General features: G+C 39.0%; 1 protein-coding gene across 2 annotated transcripts in view; it reads left to right on the forward strand.

Annotated features, from left to right (window-relative positions):
• Positions 1 to 1,871, forward strand: part of LOC111258853 (uncharacterized) — a 28,309-nt gene extending 26,438 nt beyond the window's left edge. For both annotated transcript variants that reach the window (XM_022830409.2, XM_022830414.2), the window contains 2 exons: positions 593 to 795; positions 1,708 to 1,871. In XM_022830409.2, the coding sequence (XP_022686144.1) occupies positions 593 to 795; positions 1,708 to 1,827 (323 nt within the window). In that variant the 3' untranslated portion in view covers positions 1,828 to 1,871. The remainder of the gene's footprint in view (positions 1 to 592; positions 796 to 1,707) is intronic.
• The last annotated feature ends 12,631 nt before the right edge of the window (positions 1,872 to 14,502 follow it).

The following is a 14,502-nucleotide window of genomic DNA, read 5'->3' on the forward strand; positions in this document are numbered from 1 at the left end:
GAAATATTGAAAAAAAATTATCCCAATAACTACCACAGCATAACTGAATTAGTATAACAGGGCTTCACTAATATTACAACTAGTAAAGGTGTAAGCCTGGGGTCGGAATATTGTTTGTGATGGCACAGATTTACAGCACAAATCAGATTCGACAATATTGATACACCGTACTTATATACAGAGCTGCTAAGCAGCTGCAAAACAACCACCATGAGTGTCGAAACATATCAATAGAAGGGTAGAATGAAATAACTATAAACAGGACCACTATTAACGCGCATTCGGGCTAAGGTTTACAATATTTACCTAGGTGCGACTTCCACAGATCGCATTAGTTATACAAGGACAGTCATTTATAAGGGATTATTTCGGTCAGCGGTTGATTTCAGGTGGCATGACACTGAATAACTTTACTCAATCTTGTTTTACGGAAGCATTAAAAAACTGGGGATTTTCAAGGTGTTAATTATCTATCAACTGCAAAGCGAGCGCAGGACGAAGCCTGCGAGTTAGTTAAGTATCCCATTTATTCTACATTTTACAGCGATATCTGGATTCTCTAGTACGGGTTCCTTAATATCCAATCTTCCAGACACTGTGGCTTGCGCGCCAATGCGACGTCTCGTTACTGATCAACCTTCATACCGTTATAACCGAAGCGATGAAAAACATATTGAAGAACATACGACTGCTCAACATTACAAAGTTGGAAGTCAGAGCGCTCCATCTATTAGAAGAGATACTCATATGGCTGTGGATGACGGCGGTCCAAGTCCTCCATATATGCCAATGCAGGTAAATTAGCTTCACAAGAATTTTATCCTCAATAAATAAAGTTAAGTTACAACACGGGTTAGTCGGCAAAAACATAAGATAATCAAATCACTCTGAACTTTGGAAGTCTCCGGTAAATATCGAAGATCTTTAGCGAAGTCACATATAAAAGACATGGCACATAGGAAGATAGCAGCAATGATGTACCCGTTTGCCCGTCATCATTAAAACGTTAATTCTAAGAAGAGCGTTGCCAGTTTCCTGCCAGTTTAAACAAAACCTAAGTTTATCAAAATCGGCACTGGAATTGCTAACGCTATATAGGGCAAAAATTATTAATATATTACCAGCACACAATACGCTAGAATTAAATAGTAATATTTATTTGGTAAATTTTTTTCGGGCTGTTAGGCTCAATTAAGGAAGAAGAAAACTGAAGACCCAAATTCTAATTGTCAATATCGTAGTTATCAGTCAAGCTTATACTATCACTACATCATGCATGGCGGATTTCATGCTACTTTTAAACGGGCAGTATGGTTTTTGTGGAAGGTGTGACGGTTCGTGCTACGCTACCAATTGGCGTTCATATACAACTTTTGACAAAATGTTTTTTTTGTACGCGTTGTCTTTATTAGTTTAAAACCAGCGTTTAAAATCAAGGAAGCTCATGAGAGGGTGCTTCACGAGGCTCTGGTAATACAGAGATTTTGCCATTATAGCCTGAAATTGCTAATTTATCTTGGGCGTCGACTTCTAGCAATATAAGTGGCTTAGAATTCGGGCTAGTCATGTGAATTTCATTGCTAAATTTCGTTTTAGTACAAAATCTTCTGAAAATCTCGAAGTGAATGTAATACACTTACCTGAGTATACATTTTCTGAGTTTTGATTGGCTCATTTGATTGTTGACATAAAATATGATTTTTCCAGGGCATTCCAGAACGTGCAGTTCCCGAATGTAGTTTACGGATGTCAAGACCAACACATTCGACCATAAACTGCACAAATGAAACAGCGTCGAAGAAGGGCATCTCCTGCAAAACTCAGTAGTTTAATGCTGTATTTAAAATATAAAACTACCATCGAACACACTACTTTTGGCGTTCTTTTTCGTTCAGGTAACTATACCCCCTCGTAAATTACAGATGTATTTTTTTGTGAATGGGGCACGTTATCATACATAACGCTGCACATTTCTAAGCCAACAGGACTTTTTTGGTTATGTTCTTTTTTCAAAAATAGTGTTTTTTTTTTAATTCTTTTTGATGCTCTTTACGAGATGTATCATCCGATAATAATGTTTGAGATGAAATTTGCACCTGATTGACTCTTGCTTTGGGAATCAGTCTTTAATGTCATATATAAAGTAATTGATATCAGATGATTGCAATAAGATTGTGCCACTCTAAGCAGACGTAGCTTTCAAAGCAAGATCCGCTAGAACACTAATCTTGAAAGTCTAATTGTCTAAAAATACAAGCGCTAATTTAACTAAATCGGTAGCCATCTATTTTTATTTAGTTACCCCTATTGGAATTCTAGAGTTTGTTCAATCTAACAACTTTGACCCTTCACTTGCCCAATAAGAATACAATATTATATATATATATATCTTTTTTTTTTTTTTTTTAATTGCAGTTTACAGCTTCCAAGCGCTTTATAAATGACTGTATTGTTCAAAGTTTTCTTCTTAACTTCGACCCGAGCTGCTGTAAAAACTTTGCTTGGTTAGAAGCTTGAGAGATTCTAAGCCCTAGGCCTGTTTGCGGATGGATACAAATATTGACCTTGACTAAACACGGTCATGGTTACAAAAACAAAAAAATATCAAAAATATGTATATTGTGTTCTATACTGTTAGAACAAAAAACCCTTGGTTTAGATTTGTAATCATGTGCCTTACCACATATCAATGGAACATTCGGTTCGAACCGAACCGGATGCATCTTTGAACAGAATGAAAATTAATTTTAATTAAATGAATTTAATAATGCTAATTATCGCGATCAACATTTCACTGATTGATTCACGATAAATTGCTTTGGAGAAAATTGTGTGGAAGTGACACGTACCTGGTGCTTAATCTACAAGGACAATGAAGTCCAAGCAATGTGGCACTATATTCTAATGCACATCAATTGAATACTATGTCTGTAAGACGGTGCCGAAATTTACCTTTTTTAAGTAAAGGGAGAATGCTTTTTCTTTTTTTTCTTAAGGGAGAAGAAACAGTTTCGTCTCAAAGTTACCATTCTCTGTGTTGGGACAAAATAGATTTATTACTAGAAACTGCTTCCATACCAAGTTGTTCAGTTTATTCGTGATAATAACTTACCGTGACTAAACTCAGGGTTCGCTTACCCCCTCCCCCCCAAGGACCGGTAAATTTTAAAATCATTTCAGATCCAATAAGAAGAAGTTGTCAAACTGTAATTATACTTGTCTTCTCTCCTGCATCGTTTGGTATTCTTCATTAAATCTTCGCTTTCTGTTTTTTTCAAGCTTTGATAAAAACAGGAAGTTGCCTATTAAGCTGTTTCTTTGCCTTCTCCCAAGGAAGGTCGTCCCAGCAGTTTATGGATCTTTTGTTTTCGTCATGTTAGCGACAACTTTTTTGTTTTTCATTGAAGTAGATTGTCGTGGGCTGTTTCGAACCCTGTACTTTGGAGTGTGCTAGAACCAAAAACTGTATGTTCAGGGTTGTCTGTTAGATCCGAGTCGCACAAAATGTGTGTGGTGGCGTGTGCTTTTCCATTGTTTTTCATATACGTCTGGAACTGCCGAACGTGATAAGTACCTGGGTTACCCCGCATGATAGCTTGTCATATGGCCCATGATATCACTTGCTTATGTCAGGTATCAGATTTAGAGTCTAGTATTCTGGGCTGCCGGATAAGACCAACTGTTGCTTTCATTTTTCTAGCTTAGCCTTTTTTGCTGTCGCCAGATCTGTCCCCGTCGAAGTAGTAGCTCTCTCTCTAACCTGTTAGAAGGTCCCATAAATTAATCTCAGCTAAAATGAGGACATCATTTGTCACCAGTGTCCTCTAGGCCCTAGTCACTTTGGTGACGACCGCTCTCTGTGCTGATAAGAGCGTCTTTCTGTTTTATCCATAACTCTCACCATGGCTGTCCAAATGGCAGAGGTGTAGCGTGTGACCGACTTTGCCACTGCTGCTAGCAGACGTCTAATTTTGTTTAGAACCCTATTAACGCTAGGTATGAGCCGTGCCAAATTTGTAACGTACCTAAATGTTTTCGCAACTGCATATTTGACATTTACCAGGCTCGCCAGCCGCGTATCTAGAATCATGGACAGATGTTTGTCTGTGCGAGTTATTTTAATAAGTGTTTTCCCAAGCCCGAGATCGAGTTTTTTTCTTTCGGCTCTCATACTCGTCAACTAAATGGCTTCGCTCTTTTAGCGCCATTTTTAAATGGTGTTTTCCCATTCAGGTCTCTGCCATATTCAGAGCGTCGCCCAGGAAATCCGGTGAAGCTCTTTTGTTTTTTTTTTATCTCTTTTCAACTCAGGCAATGACGACGTTTTCTATTATCTTTACCACCATATTCAGCAGGAAAATTAATCGCCGAGCCTATGGGCTAGTTTTATTTCCCGGCTCCGGAATCAGCACTAAATCTGCTTTTTCACACATCTTCGGAAACCGTCCTGCTTGAAGAGGTTTATTTGCCAGTTTTTTGAAAACTTTTGACTATCTTTGGATTAGCAGCTTTATGACTTCGAAATGGACTTCCAAAACTGGTGTGTTGCTTACTGCTAGATGCAGCTTTGCCTGTTTAATGCACTTTGCTGCAAGCTCCGAAATATCCTCGTTAACAACGGGACCGTTGCAGGACCGCCTCTCGTAGCTTTCTTATGGCAATTTATTATGTTGGACCAAAGTTTTCCTTTGCTACCTCTTTTATCGATTCTTTCCATTTGGCCGCCTTACTTCGTTTAATGAGCGAGTTAGAGTTCTTCTTCTTAAATCCAGGCTCTTATTATTGCTTTCTCGTCCATAGTAAAATTTTCCTTTCTCGTCAAGCTGCGCGTTACTGTACTGGCTTTGCAGTCTAATATACTCTATCCTTTCTGCTGCTGTATCTTTGTTCTACCAGTAGGTTGATATAAGTGTTGTAATTATTATGTTTTCATCGCATTATGACGAAAATAGGCATATGCCTGAATTCGCACAATCTCAATAGCAACATGGCGTATTAATACTCTTTTGTTAGACCAAATAAAATTATAGTATTGCCCGTTTCTTCCAAGCACTAATAACGTATGTGGCTGCGAATATTAAAGACGTGTTATGGTCTAGGTTCGAATCCGGGCGTAGATACACTTCTTTTCACGCCACGAGCCAGCCGTCTGAATGGAACGCCTAACGGCTATACCCGACCTATAACTCGAAACTTAGAGGCACTGATAACTGCAGATTAGACAATAGTATGTTGTCAAACTTAGATTAAAGAGGTTTCAAAAAAGTATATATACAACCGAAGTCTGCTTCAAAAAAACAACAGCAGTGGTAACAAAGATTGAAACAGCCCAACCTTAAGCAGAAAATGCTTTATCAGTTCAGGGATGTAGTGTTATATATAATTTGACAGGCATCCATCATTTTAGTTTTCCATTTCATATGCGCTTTTATCGTGCACCTATTCAAATCAGCATACGATGTTCAGTTGGCTTGAAGAAGAGGATCAAAAAGAAACTTTTACTGATATGATAAAATAATGGATACGGAGACATAACACCTATCGTGACCACAATTCGCTATCAATATTACAGCTATTGCGAGCAGTACTCGGTTAGTTATCTTTAATGATTTAAGGGGCTTCTTCTTTTTCAGTAAATCTTTGCCTGGGTTCTTGTTAAATCAGATTGTGTTCTGTCTTATTTTTGTGCATTTTATCGCATTAGTTATTTGGAGTAGGTCTTTCGCTCTTATTAACATCAAGTGGTATTGCCTTTTGCTTGCTATGTTGCAACTTGCGGTTTCGTGGCTGGTTTTGAAATTATATTGGCCTTCTTGTCGTTTGATTTACTATATTTTCAAATTGTTTTCAAATAGCTCACATAGTAGAGGCGTATATCCTGATGGTAAAGTTATTTGGAGCGTATTGCGGCTAATGTAGCCTGCTTTTTGATATATATGCTTGCTCTGTAACCTGTTTTCGACAGAACTGTTGGGCCCATCAGGTTCGTTGAGTAATGGAAACCCGCTTGTAGTTCCAATTCGCGTCTGTTTACGATCAAAATACAATTACCAGGCTTAAGGTCCACACAACCGCGTTCTCATTTATCGTAGTTAGTCATCCCGTATTTATCGAGAGACTATATCCGTTTCGAGAGCGCCGTAGCCCTAGTAAAAGCGTCCTCTGACTATTCCTAGGGAAATATAGACACTTCCCTATGACTAGGGAAGTGTCTATATTTCTAGCATCGAATGACGTTTGCTGTATTTATCCAGGTGTCGTAACACAAAACCAGTTAGGAAGCTCATGTCTGACTTGAAGACGGGAGATACATAGAGGAGACTACCTGCCAATTGTCTGCATAGTATATTTGGCCTGATCTCTCCTGGCTCGTTTCCTTCCAACAACTTTTCGCCGCCTGCGAGTGCTGTCGCTAATTTACAATATGACATTACAAAATTATCCAGTATTTCTGAGATATATTTGTCTCGCGATATGGTGATATTGTGATTGTTGTTGATTTTTATTTCTATTTTAAAATGTGATAATCATTGTTGTTCATCTTAAAAAATATTCTTAGGCTTTTCAGTAGTTGACCAGTGGTTTTAGCTTTATCGCTCGCAACCATATATCGTGTAACTAAATAGTGACATTATTCCATTTTTCTTCTGGAAATGGAACCTGTCGTCTATTTCGCTTTATTGTAATCCATGGTAGAATATGTAAACGCTCCCATGAGTTTCTTTGCAAGTCACTATTTAGATCAGTACAACCCATACGTAGCCCAGTTTTATATATAGTATACACCACTTCCATTGTTCTCTCAAATTGGGTAAGGTTGTCTCTTCGTTGATAGGATTACCGAGATATGCCAAACCCATGTCAACTTTTTTTAATTTCAAGTCTTTCCATGGCGCAAATTGTCAGGGTAGACCGTATTACTTTAAATTTGAAAATTTCCACATACACGTCGCGTCGAGAGTAATCCAACCCTGTTACTGGCTGAGTCCGCAGGCGATGCATCATGTTTGGCACGCTTTCATCCGCGTTTAGTTTTCGTTATCACAACGATTTGGCTCTTATTGTTTTCTACCCTGGTGTCAGTGCCGCTAATGTTTTGCCACATTTTTTGATAAGCTTTTGGATTTTGTGAAAAGTTTGGAACTTTGATCCAATGGTGTGCATCCTGCCGAAATGCGGTTCCATAATGTATATAGTCTTCAAAATTTCTTGCAGGTGGACGGGTAAATGGTCAGCATGTTTATTAACATGCTCTCACAGAGTACTATTTAGCCTTATAGGAATTTTCGAAATCTGCTAGTATAGCGCGGCTTAGTTTGGTTAAATCTGTGCTGGCCTTTGCCGCAAACCGCTTAAGCTTACCTTGCGCGGATTCCCACATTCGCACACAATCCCGCCGTTATTTCTAACCTGCGTCAGTATGCAAAGTTCTCACGGTTTTTTCTCTATGGATTTCGAACTATTTATCATAGTTTTTGAAATGACGAGCTTGATTTGAAATGCTGCTTGCGTCTTTTCTGTGTGAAAATTTACCCTATTTTATCTTGGGTATGATCAGTAATACACCCACGTGTTGCCATTTAGTGAAGGGATTTGCATTACGTAGAAATCTACATGCACGTGTCCTAACACTAATACTTTTGCTTGAGTCGGTTTGATATGATACGTGGGTTTTTCATGGCAGCGCGATCAGCGTTGTCTTTTACATACTTTGCTTTCTTGTATTTATGTATCCGAAAACTTTATGTGACAAGCTTATGGTTAAAGCGTCCACTGGTTTGCATGATTTCTTCCCCGTCTGTCCCTATCAAGCGGACGTTGAACAAGTTTCCATCGTGTTATTTTAACGATATCGCCGTTTTTTTCTGAGTATGGAGAGCCTTTGTCAGCAACGATTTGTCAGCTTTAATTTATCAGTTGGGCGAATGACAACACCTTGCAATGGATAAAAGGTGCGTTGAGTTCCTCGATCAACTCACGGTTCACTGTTTATTTCTGTAACATACCTTTGCGTGTTGCGTAAGCATGACCGAAGTCGCCTGATGGAATTACTTCGTGACCAATTAAGGCATTCGTTCTAAGAACACGAAATCAGATGTTCCAAAGGAGCTTCCAAAGACGCATCTTACCCATACAGTCTGCGAAACAACAAGCTTTTTCTGTATGTGGACTCTTGGCGGGTCTCCCCGGCATGGTGAGCATATATCATAAAAGAAATACAGCAGATGTTGGACCACAACATGACTGAACTTTTCTCTCGCCCCCTAGGCTTGCCTGTGGTCCTCGTTAAAAATTCGGTTCGACTCTATATTCGATTTTATATCGGCTACTTAAAATCGAATGTGGCGACAAAGAAACTTCCCTACTCCGCTGCCAAGCAACGACCCTATCGACGTGCGAAAAGTAGCCGAGTATTTTCTGCATTAGACCTAACAAGCTGTTATTGACAAATCCCCATGGTGCCCGAGAATAAAAAGAAACGGCATTTTGTACCTTATAGATGACTTGTATTAATTCAAACGGATGCCCTTCGGGCTGGCTAATGCTCTGGTGACATTTCAGCGGTTGACGAACCGACTTTCCCGTAAACTGCAAATGACCTTGGTTTACTCAAACAATATTATAGCGTTTTCGAAAGAAGTCGAGGAACACTTTCATCACCTTCGGCTGGTGCTTTCTGTTCTCTACATTTCGGAACGTCGGAAGACTCGCGGTCAATCGAACTGTGCGGCCCCTCTGTATGTGAGCTTTTGAAGGCGGTCTACGGCCAGTTTCTCTTTTTATAAAGGATTTATAAAGCATCACTTTCTGTGCGCCGGTCGTTTTGACCTGCAAACCCGGTTTTCGTACGGTGTCTCCGCGAATAAATTAACATGTATCTAAAGAGCTACTGCCTAGGTTCACGTCTGGATGAAGCGTCGAGAAGCGCGTCTTGCGGCATACCATGCGATATATATATATATATATATACATATATCTAGTGGCCTTTAATATGAAACACGATAAATATTAATCTCACGTTTCCAAATATCGCTATTTTACACGGGTACAAAATTTCGCGACTTTTTTTTGTATTTGAGAAACACCTGCATTTGTTAATTTCAAAACAATTCAATCAAATATCGTTGCTTGGGACTTTAGCAGACGAGTTGTAGTAAACCATGGAAAGTCAGAAAGCTATTTGTTTATGAATTCAATTTTCACCTTGGTAAAGACAGCTATACACCCTATAAAACCTGTATTCAGTAAAATTTTTACTACTTAAAACGCTGTTCGCCGTTGGTTTAGAAAATTCCAAAGATCACACCTTGAAATAAAAAGTTAATATAGTGGAAGACCCATTGAAAGATGAATAAAGAAAACTTGAGAGCTGTGGTGACAGTCAGCTAGTGCCCGAATGTTAGCATTCAAGTTTGGTGCATGTAAATAAACCACACTTATTCACCTTGGTCGAATTAATACAATAGAAAGGTTGGCCAAAATTAATGCTGCATTATTTGAATAAGGCTCAAGAACAAAGATGTCGAGACGCTTGCTTCTCATTGTTTTCACGTTACAAAAATTACCCATTCTTGCACGGACTTTTTGCTTAAGGTGAAAAACGTATCCTCTACGATAATTGTGGATGGCTTCAACAAGAAGTGAATACAACTGAATCAGAATGACATCACTGTAAAGCTTATTGTAGCTTATTTAAGCGTCTGTTTAATTGTCTGGCGCAACTGTTTCACTGCACCTTCATGAGTTCTGGCTTGACAATTCCGGCTGTAATATATTATCAAAAATCGGAGCAGATAAATAAATTTCACATTAAACAGTCAAGAATAATCAATAGAGGTGAACTTGCCCGATTGATCAATTACGCTCGACCTCACATGGAAAATCATGGTGACAAAAAGCAGGCGTTACGGTTAAAAGCTCTGTGTCGTTTATCATACCCACCAGGCATTGTTTTCGAACGTTATTTTTGTTTTAAAAATTTCACTAACTTCTCAAAAGGTAAATGACTCAAATCTTACCACGATGCCATAAATTCTTTAATATAGACTTCTTCTTTCATCTTTAATTCTTTAATAGAAGATCGATGACAATATTGGTGCAGTCTTCGGTTGAAAATAACCGAAAAACTAAACAAAGCCTGTGGGAAACATTTGAAAAATTAGAGTTAGCTTTGTTATGTTTTGTACTACATATTTCATATATTACCTTCAAAGATGACAGGGCGAATAGGCCTAATCTGTATGTTGGAGACACATGGAACAATAGCTTTAATGTATATATGCATAAGCAATAGTGTCGGAAATACCCTAAATATCCGCGTTGTCTCAGTTACGGTATCTACATATATATTTCAACATAAAGCTATCTGTACTGTTAGCAGATTCTTTCGAACTATGTTAGCCTGTTAAAAGCTGCCCGGAACCTGCTATAACATAGTTGTCTAGTCAACCCCGACATTTTCGTTTCGTTCCTGAAACATTGCGATGCCTGTTTTACTTCCTTAACTGATCTTTTTCTCCACAGTTTGGATCACGTCTTACTCACGTACGCGCGCACAGACATCTTCTATAATTGATTGCCGCTTCAATGACAGACTCCTGTTCCGCCTTCTAGGCTTCAAAAGCTGTAATCTTGGCTTGCGGAAGTATCCCAACAATATTATACATATGTAGATTTGAAGGATGCAAGATAACTTATGCCTGTTAAGGCTTTTTTAGTCGCTCATCTTTTCTGCTTATTTGCTTTTTTGTTCTGTCTTCAACTAAATACGGGTCGCAAATCGTCAGAGAATGAGGACTCAAGCACAACACGTTCTGCACTTGATAGCAAGCACGCCTTTCCATAGCTCCTCCATGAACTGCTTCGGTCTTAGATCACAAATTACCAGAATGCTACCGACTCCAAAAAAGCTGCGATTTTTTTAGGGATCCGCCACCGCAAACAAAAGTGTAAGAACTTTTTTCATCACTGTCGAGGAAATGTGACACATTTCGTATTCGTATTGAGAGCTATCAAGGGTAGGCAGTGACACAAACGGTGGTGGTCTATTCTTAGGTAAAGCTAACGTGTTAGATATCCAAGTGCGAGGCCGACAACTACGTTCAGATATTAACTAGCATAAGCTGAAATTCATACTATGAGAAACTTAAGGGCAATCCGTCCAATCGGACGCAGTGGAAAGTAACTCTGGCATGGTATATCCAGTCTTTATCGAGATGGAAAATTCTGTTAGAATGACTATGTCGATGTTTCAGAGCTACATCTATGTCTGTTAGCTCCATGAATGGAGCAGATTTATTATCCAAAAAACGAAGGCTCGAACAGAAAGAACATGTATATGAGGAACTACTGCGTCATAACCCACCGAACGGTCAATAGTTACATCAAACCACTCTTCGTCGAGGCAAGAATTCAACACGTCTAGAAGATCCTTCTTGTGAAACAGAAATACATCAGATGCATCATTTTCCAGCAATATTTGCTGAGGTCGTACTAAAAGTCGACATTGATATATCGAATTTTAGTTATGGTTTTAAATACGTATAAAACTGAAGGTCACGATTCTTTATAGAAACTTCACAGTGTAAGGATAATATATTGAATAAATCCCTTTTCAGTGCGAAAAATCTTGTCCTTGAACTTACTATACGTGAAAATTAATACATCTTAAATGATCAACACGTTGCTGTGTTTGTTCCAGTAAAACCACACGATAGCGTTCCAAGGACGTAAACGCTTGCCACGTCGACAACGTAACTGTAGAGTCGTTCTTATGTTAAATTAACGTTTTTTTGCTGTTTTTCATATTCAATACATATAAAATGCAGGATGTCATAGAAAAGTATGTGATTTCACTGACATCCAGGAATGGGGATATCGGCCGTAAAGAGATCAGAAGCACTGATGATGATAGGGTTTGCTAAAACAGATCGACCAACCCATCCTACCAGAGCCGTCTTTCTAACTAATCTAAGTGTCCTATCAGCGACACACCCTTAGGAAAAAGAGAAAAGAAAAACCCTAAGAAAAAAAGAAACCGAGATAGGAAAAACCAGTACATCGTTATTAATAACCGTTTATGCCGAACCGAGCAAAATGTTTGTGAAATATCTAAGAACACAAAAAAGAGATCTTTATAATCCTACTTAACTTTTCTGGTGGCTGTGTGAATACAAAGTTGACTTAGTGGTTTCTTCAAGTTGGCCTGACCGCCTGGGAGTGTCCATTTGATATCGAAGTCAAGGTGACACAATTTGGAGGTGTGCTAATACCTATGATTCTAGGGACTTCCTTACCAATGTTCATGCAAGGAATTGGTCTCAAACATAAAAAACGTGTAACCAATGTTTTCCGTCCCCGATGCAACATTAGAAAGCTCGCCTAACTGTCGAGGTTTTTCATTTCCTACAAATATACCTAGTGCTGCAGTGTTTAATCACGCGGGTGGTAAATGCTATGCCTCGTATCAGTCCCGCTCCAGAGCCTACACAGGTTTTTTACTTAAAATGGAGCTGGAAAATCAAAATAGAAGCGGCAAGACCAGGAAGCGGCAGAATGTAGCACGCTAGCCCGAATGGCCAGAGTGATAGCAAACTTGCTAGTGCAAAAGACCATTGCTTTAAAGCCACTTGCCAAAAAATGCAACCGAACGCGAAACTACTTCTGCAGCTGTCTCAAACCAGCCACATGCATGTGATTGTTTTAAAGACATCAAAGGTTTTTAGAGATGCTCGGCAGTAAGATATGAGGCACGACCTTCGCGACAAGGAACGAATGCTTTACATATAAGGTGAGGGTTACATCAGTCAATCATAATAGATGCTTAAAAGCATTCAGTTTCTATATAACGATTGGTAAAGCAAAAGTAGACTAAGCCTGGTTTGTGAGCTACAGCAGGCCAGAGATGCAATGAGTGTCTTGCCGATCGATGGCAATCAGAATGTAGCCATCTGTTTCTCATCTTCTAGCTAAGAAAAAGAGCTCGAGACAACAAATCAATGAACTATAGTGATAGAGAACCCAACCTCCGCACGGAAAATGGCGATCACTGCCTGCGCCGAAACGAAATCATAGAACAAAGTAAACACAGTTTTGGTTCATGAAGCAAATTCAATGGGCAGGCACCAGACTGAATTAGTGCCGGAGAAGACAAACCATATTATTTATGAGTAGAAAAAAAGGCTGAACTTTAACGTCAACTTGGAAAATACGATATCTAACCAAAAAAAAGGTGGTTTGGTATCTGCTAATCGAAACTCACCACGACCTAACTAGGCCTGGGACCACACGGAGTCGATACTTATTGTACCAAGTGAAAGAAAAAGAAATCTTCTTGCCTCAGTGGCAGATAATTTCGCAACGCAACTCTTATCAAGGCTAAAGCTGTGAAGCTTGGGCAAAACAAAGACGACTGAAGGAAAATACAACGCATGCCCAGTCTCTGAATAAATGTAACATTGCAACCTTGAACCTTGTCGCGGTAGTCGTGAGTACAACGGTACCATGAGTTGAGTACCGCCACGGTTGAGAAGAAAAAAAAACGTGTAGAGATTAGACGCATAAGGCCTTCAAAAAGTTGCAACAGAAGCCGTTAAGCACAGCGGGAACGCCATCTGATCCAAGCTCTTACTACTAATTGATGTTTTGAAGCGTGTCTTTATACAATAAAAAAGGTGCCAAATGACTCGCGCATCACATACTGGAGCACAACAAACTCTTCAAAGAGGAAAGGACATAAGTTCAAGACCTTGACTAGGCATTTTAGTTAGGTTCGATGCAATGATGAACTGAATGCTTCGGGATAATAAAAGCTGGCTTACAATATTCGAGTATATGGCAAGGGTTACAATACTTAAAGCAGAATAGGAAATCAAAGACAGAGGAAATGTAAAACCTTTTCGAGCTCTTTAAATGAAAAAGGGCCTCCCGCGAAGTCGAGATAGTACTCTACCAGTACCAGAAAAAAGTGTGAGTTTAATGAATACTGCGATAAGGAAATGCTAACTAACCGCGACATATACCCAGATTTGAGACCCAATGTCGAAAGATGAGATTTGCGCAGTAACTTATTTCAAAAAACGAGGCGTTTACAGCAGAACATGAAATTTAAACTACCAGTTGCAAAAAAAATAAATTGAACAAGTTCCTCTAGTCAGAGCGTACTTTCAGGTTGGCAAACCGAACTGCGTAGTATACTACGCTCGAAGAGAAAAACATCATCGTCTTTGTTTGGAGGCCAATATGTTTTTAGCGTGTATTTATAGAACAGCCTACATTTGATAAAAGGAATGTTCGGTTGATATGCAGAGCAATTTGAAATTCTCCTTTGCCATATGGTGATTTTGAGTTTCCTTCGAGAACAATAAAGAAAACCTTTATAGTTGGGTTATTCATATCCAGGTAACTAAAGCTCTTGATACGGGATCCAAGGAGTATTTTAATTGTGTAGCTTAGATGGTATATGTTAACCATTATTGTACGTACGTAGTCATTTGAGGGTGG

This window comes from Varroa jacobsoni, unplaced genomic scaffold (assembly GCF_002532875.2).
Source record: "Varroa jacobsoni isolate VJ856 unplaced genomic scaffold, vjacob_1.0 scaffold_25, whole genome shotgun sequence".
In the NCBI taxonomy this organism is placed as follows: domain Eukaryota; kingdom Metazoa; phylum Arthropoda; class Arachnida; order Mesostigmata; family Varroidae; genus Varroa; species Varroa jacobsoni.